Source organism: Melopsittacus undulatus, chromosome 1, assembly GCF_012275295.1.
Source record: "Melopsittacus undulatus isolate bMelUnd1 chromosome 1, bMelUnd1.mat.Z, whole genome shotgun sequence".
Lineage (NCBI taxonomy): Eukaryota > Metazoa > Chordata > Aves > Psittaciformes > Psittaculidae > Melopsittacus > Melopsittacus undulatus.
The window spans coordinates 40,260,814-40,279,587 of record NC_047527.1 but is presented as its reverse complement, the minus strand read 5'-3'; the positions used below and the strand labels follow the sequence as shown (position 1 = coordinate 40,279,587).

General features: G+C 36.1%; 1 protein-coding gene across 1 annotated transcript in view; it reads left to right on the top strand.

Annotated features, from left to right (window-relative positions):
- The window catches only part of RP1 (RP1 axonemal microtubule associated), a 179,103-nt gene that overhangs the window by 145,279 nt on the left and 15,050 nt on the right, over positions 1 to 18,774 (top strand). Inside the window, 5 exon segments of the mRNA XM_034060203.1 lie at positions 11,994 to 12,201; positions 13,791 to 13,850; positions 14,159 to 14,337; positions 14,887 to 15,109; positions 18,506 to 18,660. Of these exon segments, the coding sequence (XP_033916094.1) occupies positions 11,994 to 12,201; positions 13,791 to 13,850; positions 14,159 to 14,337; positions 14,887 to 15,109; positions 18,506 to 18,660 (825 nt within the window).

The window sequence follows — 18,774 nt, the reverse complement described above, 5'->3', positions numbered from 1 at the left end:
TGTTACTATCGACTGGAGTTAAAGGGAATTTAGTGTCTGAATGTGCTGTAGAAATGTGGGACAGATTTACAGCAAGATGCATGTATTTGACAAAAACCCTAATCCCTGTTGGAAGCTCTGGATAGGAGGAGTGGAATTTTCAGCTAAAAAGGTCACAGGATGTTTTAAACATGGAAAAAACAAAGTGTATTTTCTGTGGATCTTTATTTGAAAACAAACTTGAGGATTAAAACAATTTAAGATACTGAAAAAGAATTTGTTACAGAATATTGGAGTTGGAAATTCTGAGTTAAAGTTCAGAAGAAGAAACACCAGTGTCTTGCAACCAGAAATGCTGCTCATATTTTATGTTAGACAGTCCTACCTGTCTTATAGTGTGTACTCTTCTACCTTCATGAAATCTCAGTGAATACTATGAATATGGTATTCTAATCTGTTCCCCTTTTGGGAATACCAATTAGTAAATTATTTCCTTCTTCTGGTGTTGGCTGACAGATGAATGAGAATTTCTTTGCAGAAGCAAGCTTGCAAATCAGCTTAGATTGATAACCAAAGCAGAAGCATGATATGTAGGATTAGGAGCTCAGCTCCTAACTATCTCCAGCTTCATTAATTCAGTGGGAGCTGAAGAGGGTCATTATCTTACTGGATTTTGCCTACTTGAAATGCTTATTCATAAGAAAGGGAGGACAGTTTAAATCTTTATTTTTAAGGGACTAAATTCTTGTGTGGAGGGTACTCAGTTTGGACAAAGGCACAGTTGTCTTCCGTAATGTTGTAATTCAGGTTGTGGCTTATTGATAACTGATTAAATTGGATTTTAGAGCTGCAGTCCTTTTGTCCTTATGAAGTAAAGTTAGTTTAATGTAAATGTTACTGGATTTCTCCTTAAATCAGAATTGCACAAGTGAGCAATCTGATTTCCAGACTGGTAGTTTTTAACAAAGAGGGACCAGGGATGCATAAACACAAATGTTGCCAAAGAGAGCAGAAATGAACTAGAAAGATTCATAACCTGAAAGGTGTTTTTATAGTATTTATTTCTACTTTAGTGTGGTGCAGAATTATCCTGTTTTACAGAGTAAGAGGCAGAACTAGCATGTACCTATCTCTTTATTACTTACTTGACATTTTATAGGAACAGTGTGCGAATGTAACATAGTATCCTTATATTTCTGAAAATAGATATCAGCATAAGAATATTTTAGGGCCCTAAAAAGAAATAGCTTATAGATAAGTAATAGAGAAACACAGGAAAGTATTGATTTTCTCCGTGTTCAGTGAAAATAAAGTAATTTGGTTAATTGACAAAGCGCAAATTGATTCTGCAAGCAAGATTCCTGCGTTTGCAGCAACATTTTGCTCATGACATGTTTTGGAAATTTCCCAATGTTTTCTTTTCTTTACTTATATTCTCCAAAAAGACTCTCAAGTGTAGAGCATCTCTTTCTATACCAACCCAATCACATATTGTGCCAAGCACCCCTGCAGTCAAAGAGTCTGGACTTGGTGATTTAGGGGATTTTGGAGTATAACAGACAGAATCTGCCTTCTGAATCTTAACAGTTGTTCTGACATTTTAAAATGTGCTTTTCCTTGCAATAATTTTTCCCCTGACTATACAGTAACAGCTAGTGAACTGGAACAGTGTTTCTGTTAGAAATCACATCAAAATATGGTGTTAATCTCACAGAATGTCAGGGCTGCCACAAGCAACAGTTTAGCAATGCAGAAATACATAAAAATGTTTAAATATTCAGGGGAATTTGCAGTGGATTGGAGATATGCTTCTTTCATTTAACAAATCTTGTATTTACATGAGCTGAGTTACATGACAGTAAAAGACTGAATTAACTTATATCTGAAAGGTTGTTTTGTGTCTTTACAAACTCCTTACACCTGTGAAACCATCAGAGAACTGACAGATCATAAAATCATGGAATGGTTTGGGTTGGAAGGGACATTAAAGCTCATCTGATTCCAACCCCCCTGCCATGGGCGGGGACACCTTCCACTAGACTGAGTTGCTCAAAGCCCTGTCCAATCTGGCCTTAAGCACGGCCAGGGCTGGGGCAGCCACAGCTTCTCTGCGCAGCCTGTGTCAGCGCCTCAGCACCCTCACAATGAAGAATTTTTTTCCTTAATTAAAATTGGATTTAATCTAATCCACCCTGTTTCAGTTTGAAGCCATTCTACCTTGTCCTGTCACTACATGCCCTTGTAAACAGTCTCTATCCAGATTTCTTGTCAGCCCCTTAAGGTACTGGAAGGCTGCTCTAAGGTCTCCCCAAACCCTTTTCTTCAGGCTGAACAAAGTAATGAATAAGTGATACAGTGATGTGCATGATATTATTAATTCACTGGTAAGTTCCCTGTAGCTCACCCCATGTCTGAGAGCAGCTGAGCTTCTGATGATCTATTCAGACAAACAAGCATGAGAACTAGTGCTGCAAGAACTTTATTTTTAAAATTACTATGACACTGATGCCTTGTTTGATGTTCTCCTAAAACTGTGAGAGTAGACAAAGCAATCTTGGCGCACTTCATGCAGTTCAGCTTTCATGAAATCCTAATAGTATTTATTCATACTTCATGAGTCACTTTAGGGCTGAAAAATGTTACCTGCTACAAACACTTTCTTGCACAAAGTACACTCAGTGCAGACATTCTGGAAATAACAGGGCCTGTTTTTGTGAAATCCATACAATACCTCCATATTGCTTCTGGCACCCAACATTTTTCAGTGAACAGAATTCTTCATGATTCTTTATATGGTCTTTTATAGACTTGCTGTGTACTCTGTCATATGGCTGTGAGTTACCCACAGATTGCCTCTTCGAGAATGTCTTTTTTTTCAGATCAATTCTACCAAAGCCAGTAAACTACAACTGAATATGTTATGACTGATATTTAAGTATTTTAATCTCAGTATGATGAGAGTGGCCAGTATTTTAAGTCTTCTAAGTTACTGAAGCAGTAAAATCTCTGTGAATATTTACTTCATTCTATTAGTTGTCGAAAAGATATATCCTTTATCCTGCCCTATATTTAGACATCAACTGCTCAGGTTGGTACCATGGTAACTGCAGCACATACAAAAATTTTCAGTGGAAGGTGACTGTTGGTGTTCAGTTTCAGTAGTCACAGATTATGCATTGGCAATTTAAAAAAAATTACTTCAGGCAGAAATCCATGTGTTCCAGTATACACTAAGAAGAGTCAGAACGTGGGACAGTGTACTATGAGACAATGTACTGTGAGACAGTGTCCTGTGGCCACTAGCAGGAACTCAGTATTTGTATGCAGTATCCACATCCCATCCCATCTAGAATGCTAATGTTTTGTGACTGCAGAAAAACCTTATCTTATGGAAAGCCTATCTGACATTATTAAATAACTGCAAAATGCCATTGATCCAACCATAGGAGTGTGCTGTTGGCCAAGTTATTGTATTATAGACATGAACACTAAAATGGTCTGGTCATCATAGAATCATAGAATCATCTAGGTTGGAAAAGACCTTTAAGATCATCAAGTCCAACTGTTAACCTAGCACTGCCAAGATCAACACACAAGCTATGGCCCTACATGTCTTTTAAATGCCTCCAGGGATGGGGACTCCACCCTTACTTTGGCAGCCTGTTCCAATGTTTGACAACCCTTTCGGTGAAGCTATTTTTTCCCCAGTATCAACTCTAAACTTCCCCTGGTACAACTTCCTCTTGTCCTGTTGTTTGTTACTTGGGAGAAGAGACTGACCCTCACCTCACTACAACCTCCTTTCAGGCAGTTTGGAAAGTGATAAGGTCTCCCCTGATGCTCCTTTTCTCTAGGCTGAACAACCCCAGTTCTCTCAGCAGCTTCTCATAGGAAATATTGTCTGAAAATTTCCTAAGGGTGCACACAACCCCCTCATTCAGATCATTTGTAAAAATAATAAATTAATTGAAAAAAGTAATTGATAAAAATATTAAACAGAACTCACCCCATATTCCCTGGGAAGCACCACTCATGGGCAGCTGCCAAATGGATGTAACTCCACTATTCTTTGGGCTTAGCTATCCAGCTAGATTTTTACCAAGAATCAAAAACTCTATAATTTCATGATCAATATGGTGAAGGCAGCCTCCAACTGTCACATCACCCACAAGTCCTTCACTGTACACAAAGGGACAGGTGGGGGGCCTTCCTCATTTGGCTCCTTCACCAGCAGTGTCAGCAAGTTATTTTCCACATGCTCCAGGAACCTCCTGGACTGTGTCCTCTCTGCTGTTTGTACTTCCATTGGACATCTGGTAAGTTGAAGTCCCTATGAGAACAATGGCTAGCGATTGTGAGACTTTTCTCATCTGCTTATAGAATATTTCATCTACATCTTCATTCTGGTTGGGTGCGCTATATCAGACTATCACCATATCTGCTTTGTTGGCCTTCCCCCTGTTTCTTACCCATAAACAGTCAACCCTGCTGTCACCATCATTAAGCTCTGGACACTTGTCTTTCCCTCTTTGCCTATCCCTTCTGAAGAGTGGATAGCCATCCATTGCAGCACTCCAGTTGTTTGAGTTATCCCATCATGTTTCCCTGATGGCAACTATGTCATAGTTTTCTTGCTGCACAGTGGCTTCCAGCAGCTCCTGTTTGTTGCCCATGTTGTGTGCATTGGGGTAGAAGTACTTCAACTGGCCTGTTGATTTTGCCACCTCTTCATGGGGGGAAGCCCTGTTCCTATGCTAATTCTAATTCTCAGGCACTTCTGTAGTTTCTAACACATCAATAACCACTGCATCTTTGCTGCTACATGGATCTCCATCCCCTACCTCTACTGAGATGATAGACCAAAGGACCTCACTAACATGCTGCCCCCAAGCTTATCTCTAGTGAGCATGGTTTTATCCCTTTCCCCCTCCAAATTTAGTATAAAGCTCTTTTCATGAGCCCTGCTAACTCTGTACAAAGGTCCTTTTCCACCTTTGAGACAGGTGTACCCCATCAGTTGCTAGCAGACCTGGTGGTGTGTAAACTGACCCATGATCAAAAAACCCAAATTCCACCAGTGACACCAGGCTCAGAGCCAGGTATTTATCTGTTGGCTATTCTTGTTTCTTCCCTCACAATTCCCTACAAGTGGAAGGGAGAGCACTCTGATCCGTTAACCAGTCATCCAAGGGCCCTGAAGTCTGTCTTGATTGCTCTCAGACTCAATGCAACTCCAATGGATTAGAGCTGTGCGAATCATTAATTTTGGTTTCCTGACATTCTTGCAGGGAAAGAAAAAAAAAAGAAGTAAAAAATTGTTTCCAAAAATTAAAAGTTGGACAAAATTAATTAACACTGATGCTAATGACTTGAGAGAAGGTGGTTTTCTGTCTACATAGAGCTCAAAAATAAATTACATAAATTTCATTTCTAAATCTGAAATACATCTCATGTGGCTTTAGCTGCCTTTAAGGTACACATTTGTTCTAATGTGATGATTTGAGCTGCTTCTGCAGAAAGGGAGTGAAGTAGATGCTTTCAGGTCATTACCTTCTCTCTTTATTTGGACATTTATCTTAAAATGAAATTAATTATCCTCAGAGAGTGCCAGCTGCTTTCTCAAGATTTTATGAGGAAATTGTCTGACTATAGACTTATTTTAGATAGGCAAAGTTGAGCAAGTGAATTCTATGCCACATTTATTTCATTTTTTTTTAATAAACAAGATTTTTCAAAGATAAAATACAGCTGACTTCGTTAGCTTGATTTATCAAAAATCTTAAAATAGTTATGGTAAATCCAAGACTGCATTTTCCAGCAAATGAAGTATTCAACCATTTTCCTTGATGCAGCAAGAGCTGAATTAACTTCAATTCAGGTTAAATAGTTTAGAAAATGTATTTAACTCAGAGTGAAGGGATTCCAGTGATGAAGTGCTCATCTAGTTGGAAAATTGTTTCAAAGCTTAAATATGCTTTTTTATTATTTATTTTCTTTTAATATTCACACTGTTTTCTGTCTAAATTTGTCAAGCTTTAACTTCTAGGAACTGGATTTTGTCATACTTTTGACTGTTAGCCTAGATAGCTCTCTCACACCAAATTTCTGCTGCCTTTGACAGGTACTTATGACAATAAGGAAATCAGTATGCCTTTGACAAGTTAAATAGATTAGGCTGCTTGATTCACTGGAAGGCAGGTTTTCCAGTGATTTATTAATGCTCACAAATCTCAGAGCACTGTACTTCTTCAACTATCATAACTAGCAATTGGTTTTGTATTATCTCTATTCTTGCAGTTAACTTATGAAAATATTAAAGACCATAAGCTTATTGATTGGCCTCACTACAATGAAAAGTGCTTGGAAATATTTTCCACTTACAATTATACTTGGAGACTTACCAGTTAGACATTTTATTATCCCATTATCAGCCAGGTTGATCTTACCTGAGAATAACTTAAATATTAGATTATGGTGTCTTAGTCAAAACATTACACAAACATATGCATTACTAACGGTGAAGAAAATTACATCCATCCTATTTTCTTTGTCTGTTAAATCAGATCTCAAACTTATTAAATCATTCCAATAATCAGGCTGCATCAGATGGGTTTGAATTTGTGCAAAGTGATGTCTGTCTTCAGGGCTTTTTGTTTGGTTTAGTTTCATTTTTATGTTCCATTGTGTAATATGTGTTTTTACGTATTTGGCTGTGGCTCATTGTTGGGGGGTGGGGGGAGAGAGAAGGGGTGAATGACAAGCTGTGTGGTTCTGAGTTACCAGCTGGGCTTAAACCACAACACTGATGATACTGGTTTCTGCAGCAGCCCTTTGGTATTTTATTAAATGCATTTTACTTGAGGTCTAATTGAAATGTCTTTTTACATATTACCTGAATGGTCAGAGATGCTGATTACTACAATGTATCACATTATTCTTCCTTACTCCTATTGCTGTTCTATGCATGCAAATCTGATTTCAAAAATATTCTGTTCCAGTTATATTAACCAAATTAACATATGGTCAGTTCAGAGCAAATATTGTTTGTTCTTTTTATTGCCCCTATTCTATCATTTATTCTTCAATAATGTTGTTGAAGATGGATGTACCAGGGTAATTGCAGGGTATCGGAAACTTCTAATTATGTATTCACTGTAATTTAAATTATTTTTTTTTAAATGTAAAGATAATTTTTTTTCCAATTAATTTCTGGATGAGAATTTAAAATAAACCAAAAACCTATTTAAGAAAATATGTAAATTTAGGAGGAATTTGGGTTTGGCTTTTTCAAATGCATTGGAAAACCTATTTTTAAAGAAACATTTGGACAGAACACAGACTTTATGATGCTGAGGTCACAGTCAGATGCACTGTTCATCCATCCACTGAGCTGGGCTAAGACAGTAGTGTGCTATCAGTGCTTCTCAGCACTGCTGCTTACCACCCAGTGTTTCCATTCCTTCAGTGTTCTGGCACAGTGACATTCATTTACTCTGTCCAAATGTTTATTTAGTTTAAGCAGTTAATACTGTTAAAAATTTAGGCTTTTTTGCTTCATCTATCTTGACAAAATTTAGCTGGAGAGAAGCTGATCATGTGGTTATGCTGGCACAGCTAAAAAGATTAATATCTCCATCTAAGAAAAGGGGATGTGACAACCATTTGGGACACGGTGGATGAGTTCAGTTCAACACAGCTGAAATAGCCACAGTCTGAAGGGTGATATCTCTGCAAAAGTTATTTATCTCGTTTGCCTGCTTTTACAGGAGTATTCAGACACTGGTTTTGATTTGAGTTCAGTGTTACTATGGTCCTTATTTTGCCTCCCAGGGCCAAAACTCTTTTGTTTTCAGTGGAGTTTCTCCAGATTAAGAAGTGAGATCAAAATAATCAGGCAGCAAATCAATAAGTTTGCTAAGTTTAATAGCGAAGGTCCTTTACTTAGACACTCTAACTCCTTTTCCAATAAAAGCCTATTAAAATGATAGTAACATTAGCAGTGTGGGAAATCACTTGTGCGTACAGGTTGATGAAATGAAGCATATGGTGTGTCTTGACTTACCATTTTCTGTTCAGTTGGGAATACCGTCATTAACCAATCATCAACCCTAAATACTAAGCCTATAAAATGATTGGCATTTATAAAGATAAATATTGCACAATGACTGTTCTAACGCTGCTTTTGTTGCAAGAGCTATTACAACTGCTACAGACAGTGATATGTTGCCAGCACTGACACTGAAGTGTACTGAATATTAAGTCAAACTTCGTCATAGATTTAAAGGAAATGCTCAAAAGATGGGTCCCAGGATAAAAAGAAACCTTTGAAGAGAATCTGAAAAGGAGTTACCAAAAATTAAACTTGTAATAGTCTGGAAGTGTTGCTGGAATTATTGTTTTTAAGGAATTTTTCTGTGCTTATTCTCTTATCCAAGAAAAAACGAAAAGTGTCAGTTCTGGTTTTGCTAAGGCAGCTCTTCTGGGTCACAGAGTAAGTATGGCTCTCACATTGTCCATCTCAGCTGCTTAGTCTTGGAAAGTATCTTTCTCTCTCCAGACAGTGTTAATTAATAAAATTTAGTGGGCTGTACACACACACAAATTGTTTTAATATTATTCTGAGAAATGAAATATAAATTATGCTGAATTAAACAATATGTATTATTATCAATATTTAAGGTGACTTTTCTCCATTCAAACCTAATTTGCTAGTAGTAACTAAAAATCAATTAACATTTTTCCCTAAGGGAAAATGAAAAGGTTTTATATTCTGTAGGTTTAACTATCTTCTGTGTGGTTCCTCCTCTAACTCTTCTTGCAGAAGAATTATGCCTCCCCTAGCTTTAAAGCTCCCTGTTTGTGAATCAAGTGAGAGATGGAGTATCATGTAGCATACAAGACTGTTCAACTTCAATATTTCCTATGTTTTATGACTAATCTGTTCTGAAATGAATCCACAAAAATATATTAATATATTAATAAATTATTAATAATAATCCAATTTCTTAAAATTGTAATGAAATACGTGTCATAATCTGTCTGTTTTCAGATAGCTTGTGAGGAGGAAAGTGGATTAAATTTGGCAAATAAATTATCTATAGCAAACTGTTCATCTTGCTGTAACAATTATAGTAGCTGTTCTTTCTCTGTTCTTTTTTTGGTTTCTTGACTAGAATTACAGCATGTAGATTTTCAAATGTACACATAAAAAGAAAATGTAATCTTGTCTGTGAAGTGAGTTTATCCCCATTGTCACCATTCCTACTTTAGTTAATAGTTTTTCAACTTGCAGTTTCTTAGATGGCTGAATCATCAGCAAATTTGACCATGGTTTTCTGGGACATTATATCTCTAAAATGGACTCATTAAAACTGCACATCAACAAATGATAAAGTAGTGTGTCTAATGCAAATCAAGCATCGAAGCTTTCGCAAATGTTTATTCAGCCAAAATATATGTATTTTCAGAGGAAAAAAGATTTGTAAAACCTTCCATGCATTACCTATATATATATATACTGACTTGCTGTTACCTGTGGCTGGATTATCCAGATTCTGAATAACTTATAGTACATGCTGCATCTGAGTTGCTAAGTACTTTCAGAATCAGTACCACTAGGGAGAACAGTGAACAAATACTTTTGCTGATGTTGTGTGAAGTTTTTCTGGTTTAAAAGAGTGTATGAACTGTCAAGCCTAGTGAAAGTCAGACCCAGCTGTCCTTTTTCTGGAGACAGCATGAGCCTAGAATGTCTATGTCTGTATTTTTCCTTTATTCCTCACTCTCTCCCTTCCAAAAGTAGACTACTGACAACAGATTTTTTTTGGAGACACTGATGATGTCACTAAATCAAGTCATCAGCTGGAAAACTCTTTTCTCTTAAAAATAAATCTATTCCAACAAGTATTCTAATCTGACAAACACTTCTTCATATTTTTCCAAAAAAAGAAATTGTGCATTAACATAAGCATAATCATTTGCAAGGACAAGCAGTAATCTTTTAAGACAAATTTTCACATTTTGGGAATATAAGATATTTATTAACTGACAGAGACAGGAGTCTGTAAGTACCTTACTTGAGTTTATCTGTGTTTTTCACCCGTCTTCTAGGCCTGTGTATTTTTAATACATTTTATATAACAGGACATTTTCTTTTAGTCAAGCATGATGTTATAACTGTACCAATCCAAATAAAACCAGAACAAAGCGGTGATCAAACTTTGTCACAGTTAAGGTGAATTAAGATTTCAGATAAATGGCATTCAATCATCAAATTTATCCAATAGGCAATAAAATATAAATGTGGTGTTGACACTGAACATTACTGTTTTGACTTAACTTTGGGAAATGTAAAGAGAAGCCCCTTTCCCTGCAGTCCTGCACTCCATCTGGAATTTCAGCTCAATGTATTTCCCCTGCTGCCACAGGACATTGCACTGAGAACCTTCACTTCCATCTTACACTTTTGCCAGTCTAAACTCACTAAGCAGCTGATAAACTTGACTCATTTTAAGGAAGTATAGTTATTCCCGTGCCTCTTTAACATTTTTTACTTGAAATCATTGTCAGTTTGCTGTTCTCATCTTCCCATTTCACATGATAAATTAGGGGTGACGGTCCCATTGTGATGGTTAGGTAATGCACTATAGCAGTTTTTGAATAACACTACCTTTCAGTCTAGAAGAAGCCATGCAGTAATTCAATGACAGATTGGGGATTATTTTTAGTAAACTGTTAAAAGTGTAGCTCACAAACACACACATTCACATTAACATGTACATATATTAATGAAAAATAAGAAAAAAGTTAAAGAAAAAAGTTGTGTTTTTTTTAATATTTCTGAGGATTCTTTTTTAAATGGGTGGTCAAATGTTATTTGCAATTTCAAGCTCAATATTTTAACTTGTGGTGGAGCTTATTATGTTGCAAACTGGTCAAGCTGGTCTTGGTGACAAAAGTCTTTTATCAATTATTCACCAGGAAAAACTGTCCAGGGAAAACACATAACTGTGGCTGGTGGAACAAGAGAATTGCTTTTCTCTGTTTCATCTCTGCCTAATCTTTTGTATAAGGATTAATGCCTTTTTACTCTGACTGAGCAGCTTCAGTGTGAATTACATTGGGTGGACTTCTCAGGACTCAAGTGGGTTTGCTCGTTATTTCAATCCAATCCCCTCAAAAATATCTTTGTATCTTCAAATCATGCTAGAAATCCAATCACAAATAACACCAGATTTTACCAGTCATAAACCCTAATAGAAAGGAGATGATAATTCATAAATCTATAAAGCAAAACAGGTGGAAGGTCTCTATGTCAAGAAATTAATTTGTGTTTTCCAGCTGAGTAAGTAGGTGTAGGACCCACAAAAAGCCAAGATCACATATTGTGAAAATGTTTCATGTCTGACATCTCATCATTTTCTTTAGGCATTTCAGGTTCTAAATATTTTAAAAATACTGTGGACTTTTTAACTGATAAAGAATAGTAAAACTTATTTAAACATAACTTTGTTATTTTTCTGTAATTTCAATTACATTTATAAAATTAATCCTACAAGTAAATTCAAATCCAGGACCAAATTTGTCATTCTTTTCTAAGAGAATAATATACTGCTCTTGATGCTCACTTCCGTCCTTATCACTCCCTGCATTTCATCCCTCAAACAGGAGCCTTGAGGGGTCTATTTTGTTGAAAGTAAGAGGTGTTTAGAATAGTACCCCTGTAAATCATTAAGTGTGAAATTTGGGAAGGAGAATCCCTGAGGAATTGAGCAGAAGCAACTGATTGATCTTTGTATGGAAACAGGTGGTTTAGCAGCAAATTGCAGAACTACAAAGGGAATACTACTTAATGCAGGTGTTTAGCATCTTTAAACTTGTAATCTCTGATTCTGTTGGTATTTATTGAATTAACGAAAAAAGTATTTTCCTCCCTCTTTGATATTTTAATATATGTTGTTAATTTCATTTGATGGTTCTGATTCTATATGTGGTTCTGAATCTCAATTTTTCAGGTGGATGTTTTTCAAATGGAAGCAGTAGATGTTGGGACTCTGAAAGAAGTAGTGGTTGAAAAAGGGAAAGGCACTGACTGGCTTCTGGAGAAGATTATTGTGAAAGAGTCAGCAGCTTCAGGGACAGAAACATTGTTTATGGGTCAAATGTGGCTAAAAGACAGACGTGATGGAAAAAGATTTGCCTCAGTAACTCTGAATGCCACAGGTCGATATTATCTTCAAACTACCTTTTGCTAAGAAATTAATTCAAAACTTCAGAATGCAGCTATGTGATTTGCTTCTATAAACAAATTATGGTTTAAAATGTTTCAGTAGAACATTGTCAATTAGTGCGTCTGAACACTGTTGGGTTTTAGTACCATTTAATAACTACTATTTGCCAGAAGATAACTTCTGCTTTGTTACACCAGATTTACAGTGGCATAAATGGAAAATAATTTTGCCTATTCTTTTTACAAACTAATGCCTCTCCAAGTCTTCTACTTTTCCACTTACACAAACAATTTTTTAAGCTTCAAATACCTCTTCTGGCTACTTGCTAGACATAGTGAAAATAAAGTAAATAGTGGGGGCAAACTGTGTTTACACAGTAGAGAAAATGCCTCCATTGTATTCAGACTGTTTTACATTATTTGTGCCATGCTGTTTGGATAGCTTTCACCAGAATCTGGACATACTTGTAATGGGCACCATGCAGGTAATGAGTCCACAGAGCAGTTTTGACATGACCCCGCTGCTTGTGATTGACTGCAATCTTTGTCAAGACAAGAAGGGAATGCGTACACTCCCTCACTGTGCTGTGGTTTCAATACAAGCACATTCTGGTCTGCACACCCCAACCGGATCAGTACGTAACCGAAGCCCAGAACGCACCTTTAAGGCTGACATATTTCTTATGATCCTGCCCCTGAGAGAAGTAAATGGAGACTGTAGATGAGTCCTTAAATTACGGAAAATATTTTAGCTCTTTTTCCTCCTAACTATGAGGGCATCTCTGCTTGTTGTAGTTTAGTTTGCATGATAGTGCTTGTCCAGCAATAGCCTACTGAGAATGAAGAGAACCGCAATTCGATCCATTTCCTCTGCTCTGTCATCTCTAACTTTTGATCATTAGAAACCTGGAGAGAAAAAGAGGAAGCTATTATGGTGGAAAAGCAAATAATTTCAGCTTTCTTTTAGATTGTGTGTTGGGACTTTTCTGAATAAAATATAGGAATATTTAGTGTGTTTAAGGTTTTATGTATGTTTCTACTAGAATGCACTGATTTGGTAAAAGAAGAAAGTGAGGTTTATTATACAATAATTGACAAATCCAAACTTGGTTGTGCTCTCAAAATAAGGATTTCCATCTTTAGTTCAGGCCTCTATCAAACAATTATAAGTAGTTTTGGTCTATAACAAATCCCACTGAAATCAATGGGAGCTGCTAGCAGTGGGAGGAACATCAGCTGCTAAAATGGGCATTAAATACATCCAATGATGTCTGATATATCCAGTGCATAAGTTGTATACATGAAACAAAAATTATTTAAAATGAAAAATACTTGAATCGTCACATCGCAGCAATTTCATAGTAAAAAGCTAGCTCTAGAGTCAGTTCATTAAATAGGATGATATGGAGGAGATGATGCTTGAGCAGAAAATCACATTGTACACTTCCTGGTTAAATCTTTAATCTAAATTATGTAATACTCAGTCAATTGCCTCAGTAGAGATGAATATAGGCATTTATTATCATTTAGACACTGTTCTACAAAAGTATTAATTTGGTCTTCAATCTCTTTTTTTAATTAGAAATCCAGGAGAGAAAAATCACTTCTGCCTGGCCTTTAGGAAAAGAGCAAATGAATTCAGGTATCTCTTCTGCCATTACATCACTGTTTTAGTCATTAGTCCTGAAATAATAATGTGAGAATATTTTCACCACAATACATCATTACTCTTACTAGTACTGACAATATTTCACCCTTTGTAATAGTTAGAAATGGAAATATATGCAGGGATCTGATGAGCACCCAGATGAAGTGCTTATAATATTAGTGCTCCCCATGTAGGCTAATATATGTCTTGGGAATTTTATCCCAGGTACTCCCACATTAACATATGAAAACAGAAACATTAATCTATTTTTTCTTTTTATTTTCATTATTTTGTTTGTTCAGAAGGCAGATGGAGGATTTATTTCACAAAACAACAAGAAGAAAAAAATACAGACTTTGAGAAGTTGTCAGAAATTTTATCCAAGTTGGTTATGGTTTTTTATGGAAGCAACGGCAAGTCGAATCTGGTTTCCATGGAAAAAAAAGTGGAACATCAGGCTAAGAACCAAATAACATATGATGTAAAATAATCTATACATTTGTCTATATTTAAATTTTGAGTTTCTTTTTAGAGAGAAGTAATCGTGTAGATCTGTAAATATTGCAGATATTATTGTTCAAATATTCAAGAAAAGCAGAACTGAAATTTTCAGTTGCAAACTAGATTTAATTTTAAATTTCTGGCTTTCTCAAGTTCATGATGATCAAGGGTATTCTGTTCTTTTTTTTTTTTTACAACAAATAGTCATAGTTAATAATACATATCAATTTAAATGGCATTAACAGTAAGTGTGCACATTTAGAAATCAGCGCAGTATGTAATTTGAATTTGATAGAATAATTACAATGAATGGCCCTAGAGTATAAAGCTAATAGTTCCATAAGTGCTTCCATTCAACCTGGTTCTGCTGCCTTTGAACTCAGCAGGACTTTTAACACCAAGGCTGATGAAAATAGGGCTAGGTCCATGCTGATCCCTTTACAGAAAAGTTCCTCTCTTCCTAAATTAGTTATGCATATACCTATATATCTCTGTTGAGTTGCTAACTCCTTGTTTCGTTGCTTCCTAGATATACTTACCATCTGATTTGGGAACGCTTTATAAAGTGAGATTGGGTCTCCAGAGTTTAGAAAACAGCATATCCCAGTTGTCTCCTTGTTACTTTAAAATGCAGAACACATCAACCCTAGATACCTTTCGTCTCACCATAAATAAAACACTTCCTCTTCCTTTTAATGGAGACAGATGGATTGAATTCCCTGTAGAGTGGCCATTAAAAGAAGCACTTTCTGGTAGGTATAAATCTACTTCAAAGTGGTAGAGTGATCCAGGAGGTTAACATGTCCTAATATGACAATTGAAACCTTTATCAAAACAGAAAATTTTATTGTCATTTTTTAATGATTCATAAAGTCTGGATAAGAATCTGAAATGTATGAAGGAAAATACTACCCACTCAGCTTAATTTTTGCACCATAAAGTGGGAAATGCAATATTAATTTGATTGCACAGAACTATTATTATATGCTCCAAAGAACAGTTTGGAAGAAACATACCTTTCTTGCAATATTGTAATATTTCTAGTCTCCTTTGTTTAGTTCTCAGCTGCTTATATTACTCACATTAACAATATGACTTTTTATAGCTCATTCACTATTAAAGGATTTTTTTTGTTTGCACATTCCAAAGATTTTCATTAAATAACAGCTCAAAGTTACATATAAGCATCAGCTTTATTACCTTTATCCACTACAAATATTTATGCTTGTTAAAATTAGCTCAATTTTCTTATGAATGTCACCTTCGTTAAGCAAAATAAAAGAAACCCTTTCATCTGAAATACGCTATATCTTCCGTATTCTTCTAATGCTTACTGAATGCCACCGTATGACAGAACAGTCCTCAGTTTAATAAACAGACTAAATAATGATATTTATTATTCAAATTATTTGTGCCTGAGTTTTAGGCAGGAAACAAATGAGTTTCTTGGGTAAAGAATAAGTCAGTTTCTCCAAAGAGAGATGAAGAAGGTATTAAATGAACAACCTCAATATGCTTTTGGACTGGAATTTATGATTCTGTTTCAGTGAGGTGTTTGCATGTGTCTAAATGTAAGCGTGAAAATAATTTCAGTAGAATTAAGAGGGCTTGGGGGTTGTTTTTTGGGGTTTTTTTTTGCATATTTTGCCTGCAACTCAAAACTTAAGTTTTGTATTTAGGCTTTAGATTTTATATTGCTTAGAGCTGTTATTTACACTTGAAGACTTGTACAGTACGGCTACAGAACAGGGCTTAATGGCTTCCATCATACACAAGACTGAAACAAAGAGGACCTTCAGATTAACATAAAGCACATTAATATGCCCTTTGCAAAAGCCTGATTGCTGTCACATGCAGAAGTATTGAGGATACATTACTAGCGCACTGAAATGGTGAGAGAGATGCAGTCTGGGTGATAAAGGGCAAGTGAGACTGGAACCCTCATGATCTTGGCTCTTACTCTGGCTCTATCACTGACCTGTTGGTTAAAACAATAATTCTCAATTTTTTTATTTTGCAATATTTTCTTCTTTGTAAAATGCTTTGAGATCAAGAGATTAAAAAAATCTCAAAAAAAAAAAGGAATAGGTATCATATTACCTATGTGTTTAGGTAAAAGAAAAACCAACCAAACAAAATAGCGTATCTGTTTCACTTATTTCTTCCCATACATGCTTTAGAAGTCTTGAAGGAGGAATCTGTAACCATGGTGGGGGAAAAAGAAAATAGGACAGTGAAAAAACATATTCCCCCCAATCTTTGCCATTTTATGTCCAAGAAAGCTCTAAGCAGCTCCACAGCAGGTGGCATACGTGGAGTTCAAAGGGATCCTTTACACACAAAGTGACTGGAAATTTATGGTGCAAAGCAGATCTGCTTTTCTGTCAGCTCTCTAAACCTAATATATTTTTTTATTGGTTTTCTTTTTCTCAGCTAAAAGCAAACTCAATGTTGTGTTAATTGGAATGGAAAGCGGCTGATCGTAATCACCTTAACCAGAAGCCATGTGCTGTTCAATTTCAGATACAGCTCTGTCACTCATAGAGTGCCTTAGTATTTCACATCTTAGTTACATTTTCCTAATTTTATATTTGGGATTGTGATGAAGCATATACTAATGGCTAATTGAAACCATCAAAACAGTTGATAAAGTACTGTGCAGACCCTAGGGATCTGGCTGTGCACTCATGTGCCTTTGGGTATATTAATGGAGAGAGGCCTCCAGCTGACTGCATAAATAGTTCCTCTTCACTGTACCTTCCTTTGAGATGCTTACACCTCAAGTATCCCCCAGGATGAAACAGTGTTCTCTTTCCCTCTCATACAGGGCTGTACAGAAGGTGAAGTTTGCAGTACATTAGTTTTTAAGGCAAAACAATTAAATAATGAAAAGGTGAAATAAAGATGTATTATGCTACTTTCAAACAGCTATTTCCACAAAGTTAACACAAAGCCATAATTCACACTGAGATTATGAAATCATTAGAATTTCATAAAATTAATGGACTTGCAACATTCATATATGCTATCATTATATGTAAACTTCTGTTCAGAGATTTCTTTAATCATCTTTTATCTTTCCAATCTATTCAATACACTACAGAGATAAAAGGTTACTTGCCCACATTTTCCCTATTACAGTGTGATTCCACTATCTGAACAAAGACTACCATTTGAACAGTTTAACCTTTAGTCTCCTTCAATTGCCCTTCTGTGTACAAGGTACTCTGCTTGTTCTATCCACTTGATATCTGATCCGAGGTTCATTTAATTCAGCGTGTTAAGGACACAATAAGACAATAGATCTTACTTGCCTTGGCCAGACTCGCCTAGAACCTCCAGCCATAATGGTCACAGGTGTCATTTTCAGGTCATGCCTGAGCTACACCAGACCTGTGCTTGTCCTTAGTCCTCCCTCTGATGCTGTCTTCTGGATAGACCTTGGAACTATGTTGTAGCCTTACTTTCAGTCTTGTCTCTGGTCCTTTCTCCTGCTGCTCCCATCTCGACCACCAGGATGGTTCCCAGATCTTTTTCACTGTTTGCTGCATATAGGACTGTTAACAGCTCAGCCTGACACACGCATATACCACAGGACTGCTGCCCAGTCAGTGAAGAAACTGCTTGCACTGGAGTCCTGCTCAGCTCCTGCCTTGTCCACATTCATACGACATGCCCACTCTTGATGTTCTCTGACACAGGGATCCAACAAACTAGACTTCCAAATGCAGTCCTTTCAATCTTGTTTTAGGCTGGTCCAGCCTCGCTTCTCAAGTTTCAGATCTGGGAGACTGTCAAAACAGAGGTCAAGTAAAATAAAATGTTCAACAAATCAGAATTAGGATTTTATCTATTAAGCATTCACCATTAAAAGTAAAAGGCAACTGACTGGTATTTTTTCCATAATGTGCTATTACGAGCAACATACAGCATAGGCATCCTTTTCTCTAGTTTAATGTAAAGTTTTCAGCATCACCAGTGTCTACAGATACAAGAAAAAATTATGGAAAAAATAGAAAAAAATTTTACTATCATTTTTGTCTGTTTGAGTTTTTAATTGCATGTGTCTGCACATTGCTATGTTGTCAAATAGCTGTGCAAGGTTGTGGCATGGTCTTGATAAGATCTCTTTCTGCTTGGTATTTCAGTGGTTACATATCATCTCACAGTATTTTCTAGAAATATTTTGAGTGAGAGAAATTTGTTACACATGACTGCATGTATATATGGTACTCATGGCGACACTGGGGACAGATCCCTTCTCTGGTCGTTGCAGAATGTCCAGCAGGGAGAAGACAATGAGGTACTCTGTCTTAAAGTACTTTAAAGTTTATCCCTTTATCTATTTTTGTAATTCCTATATATTATTTTCAAATCTTCCTATACACTTCAGTAATATAGTTTAATATTGTAATAC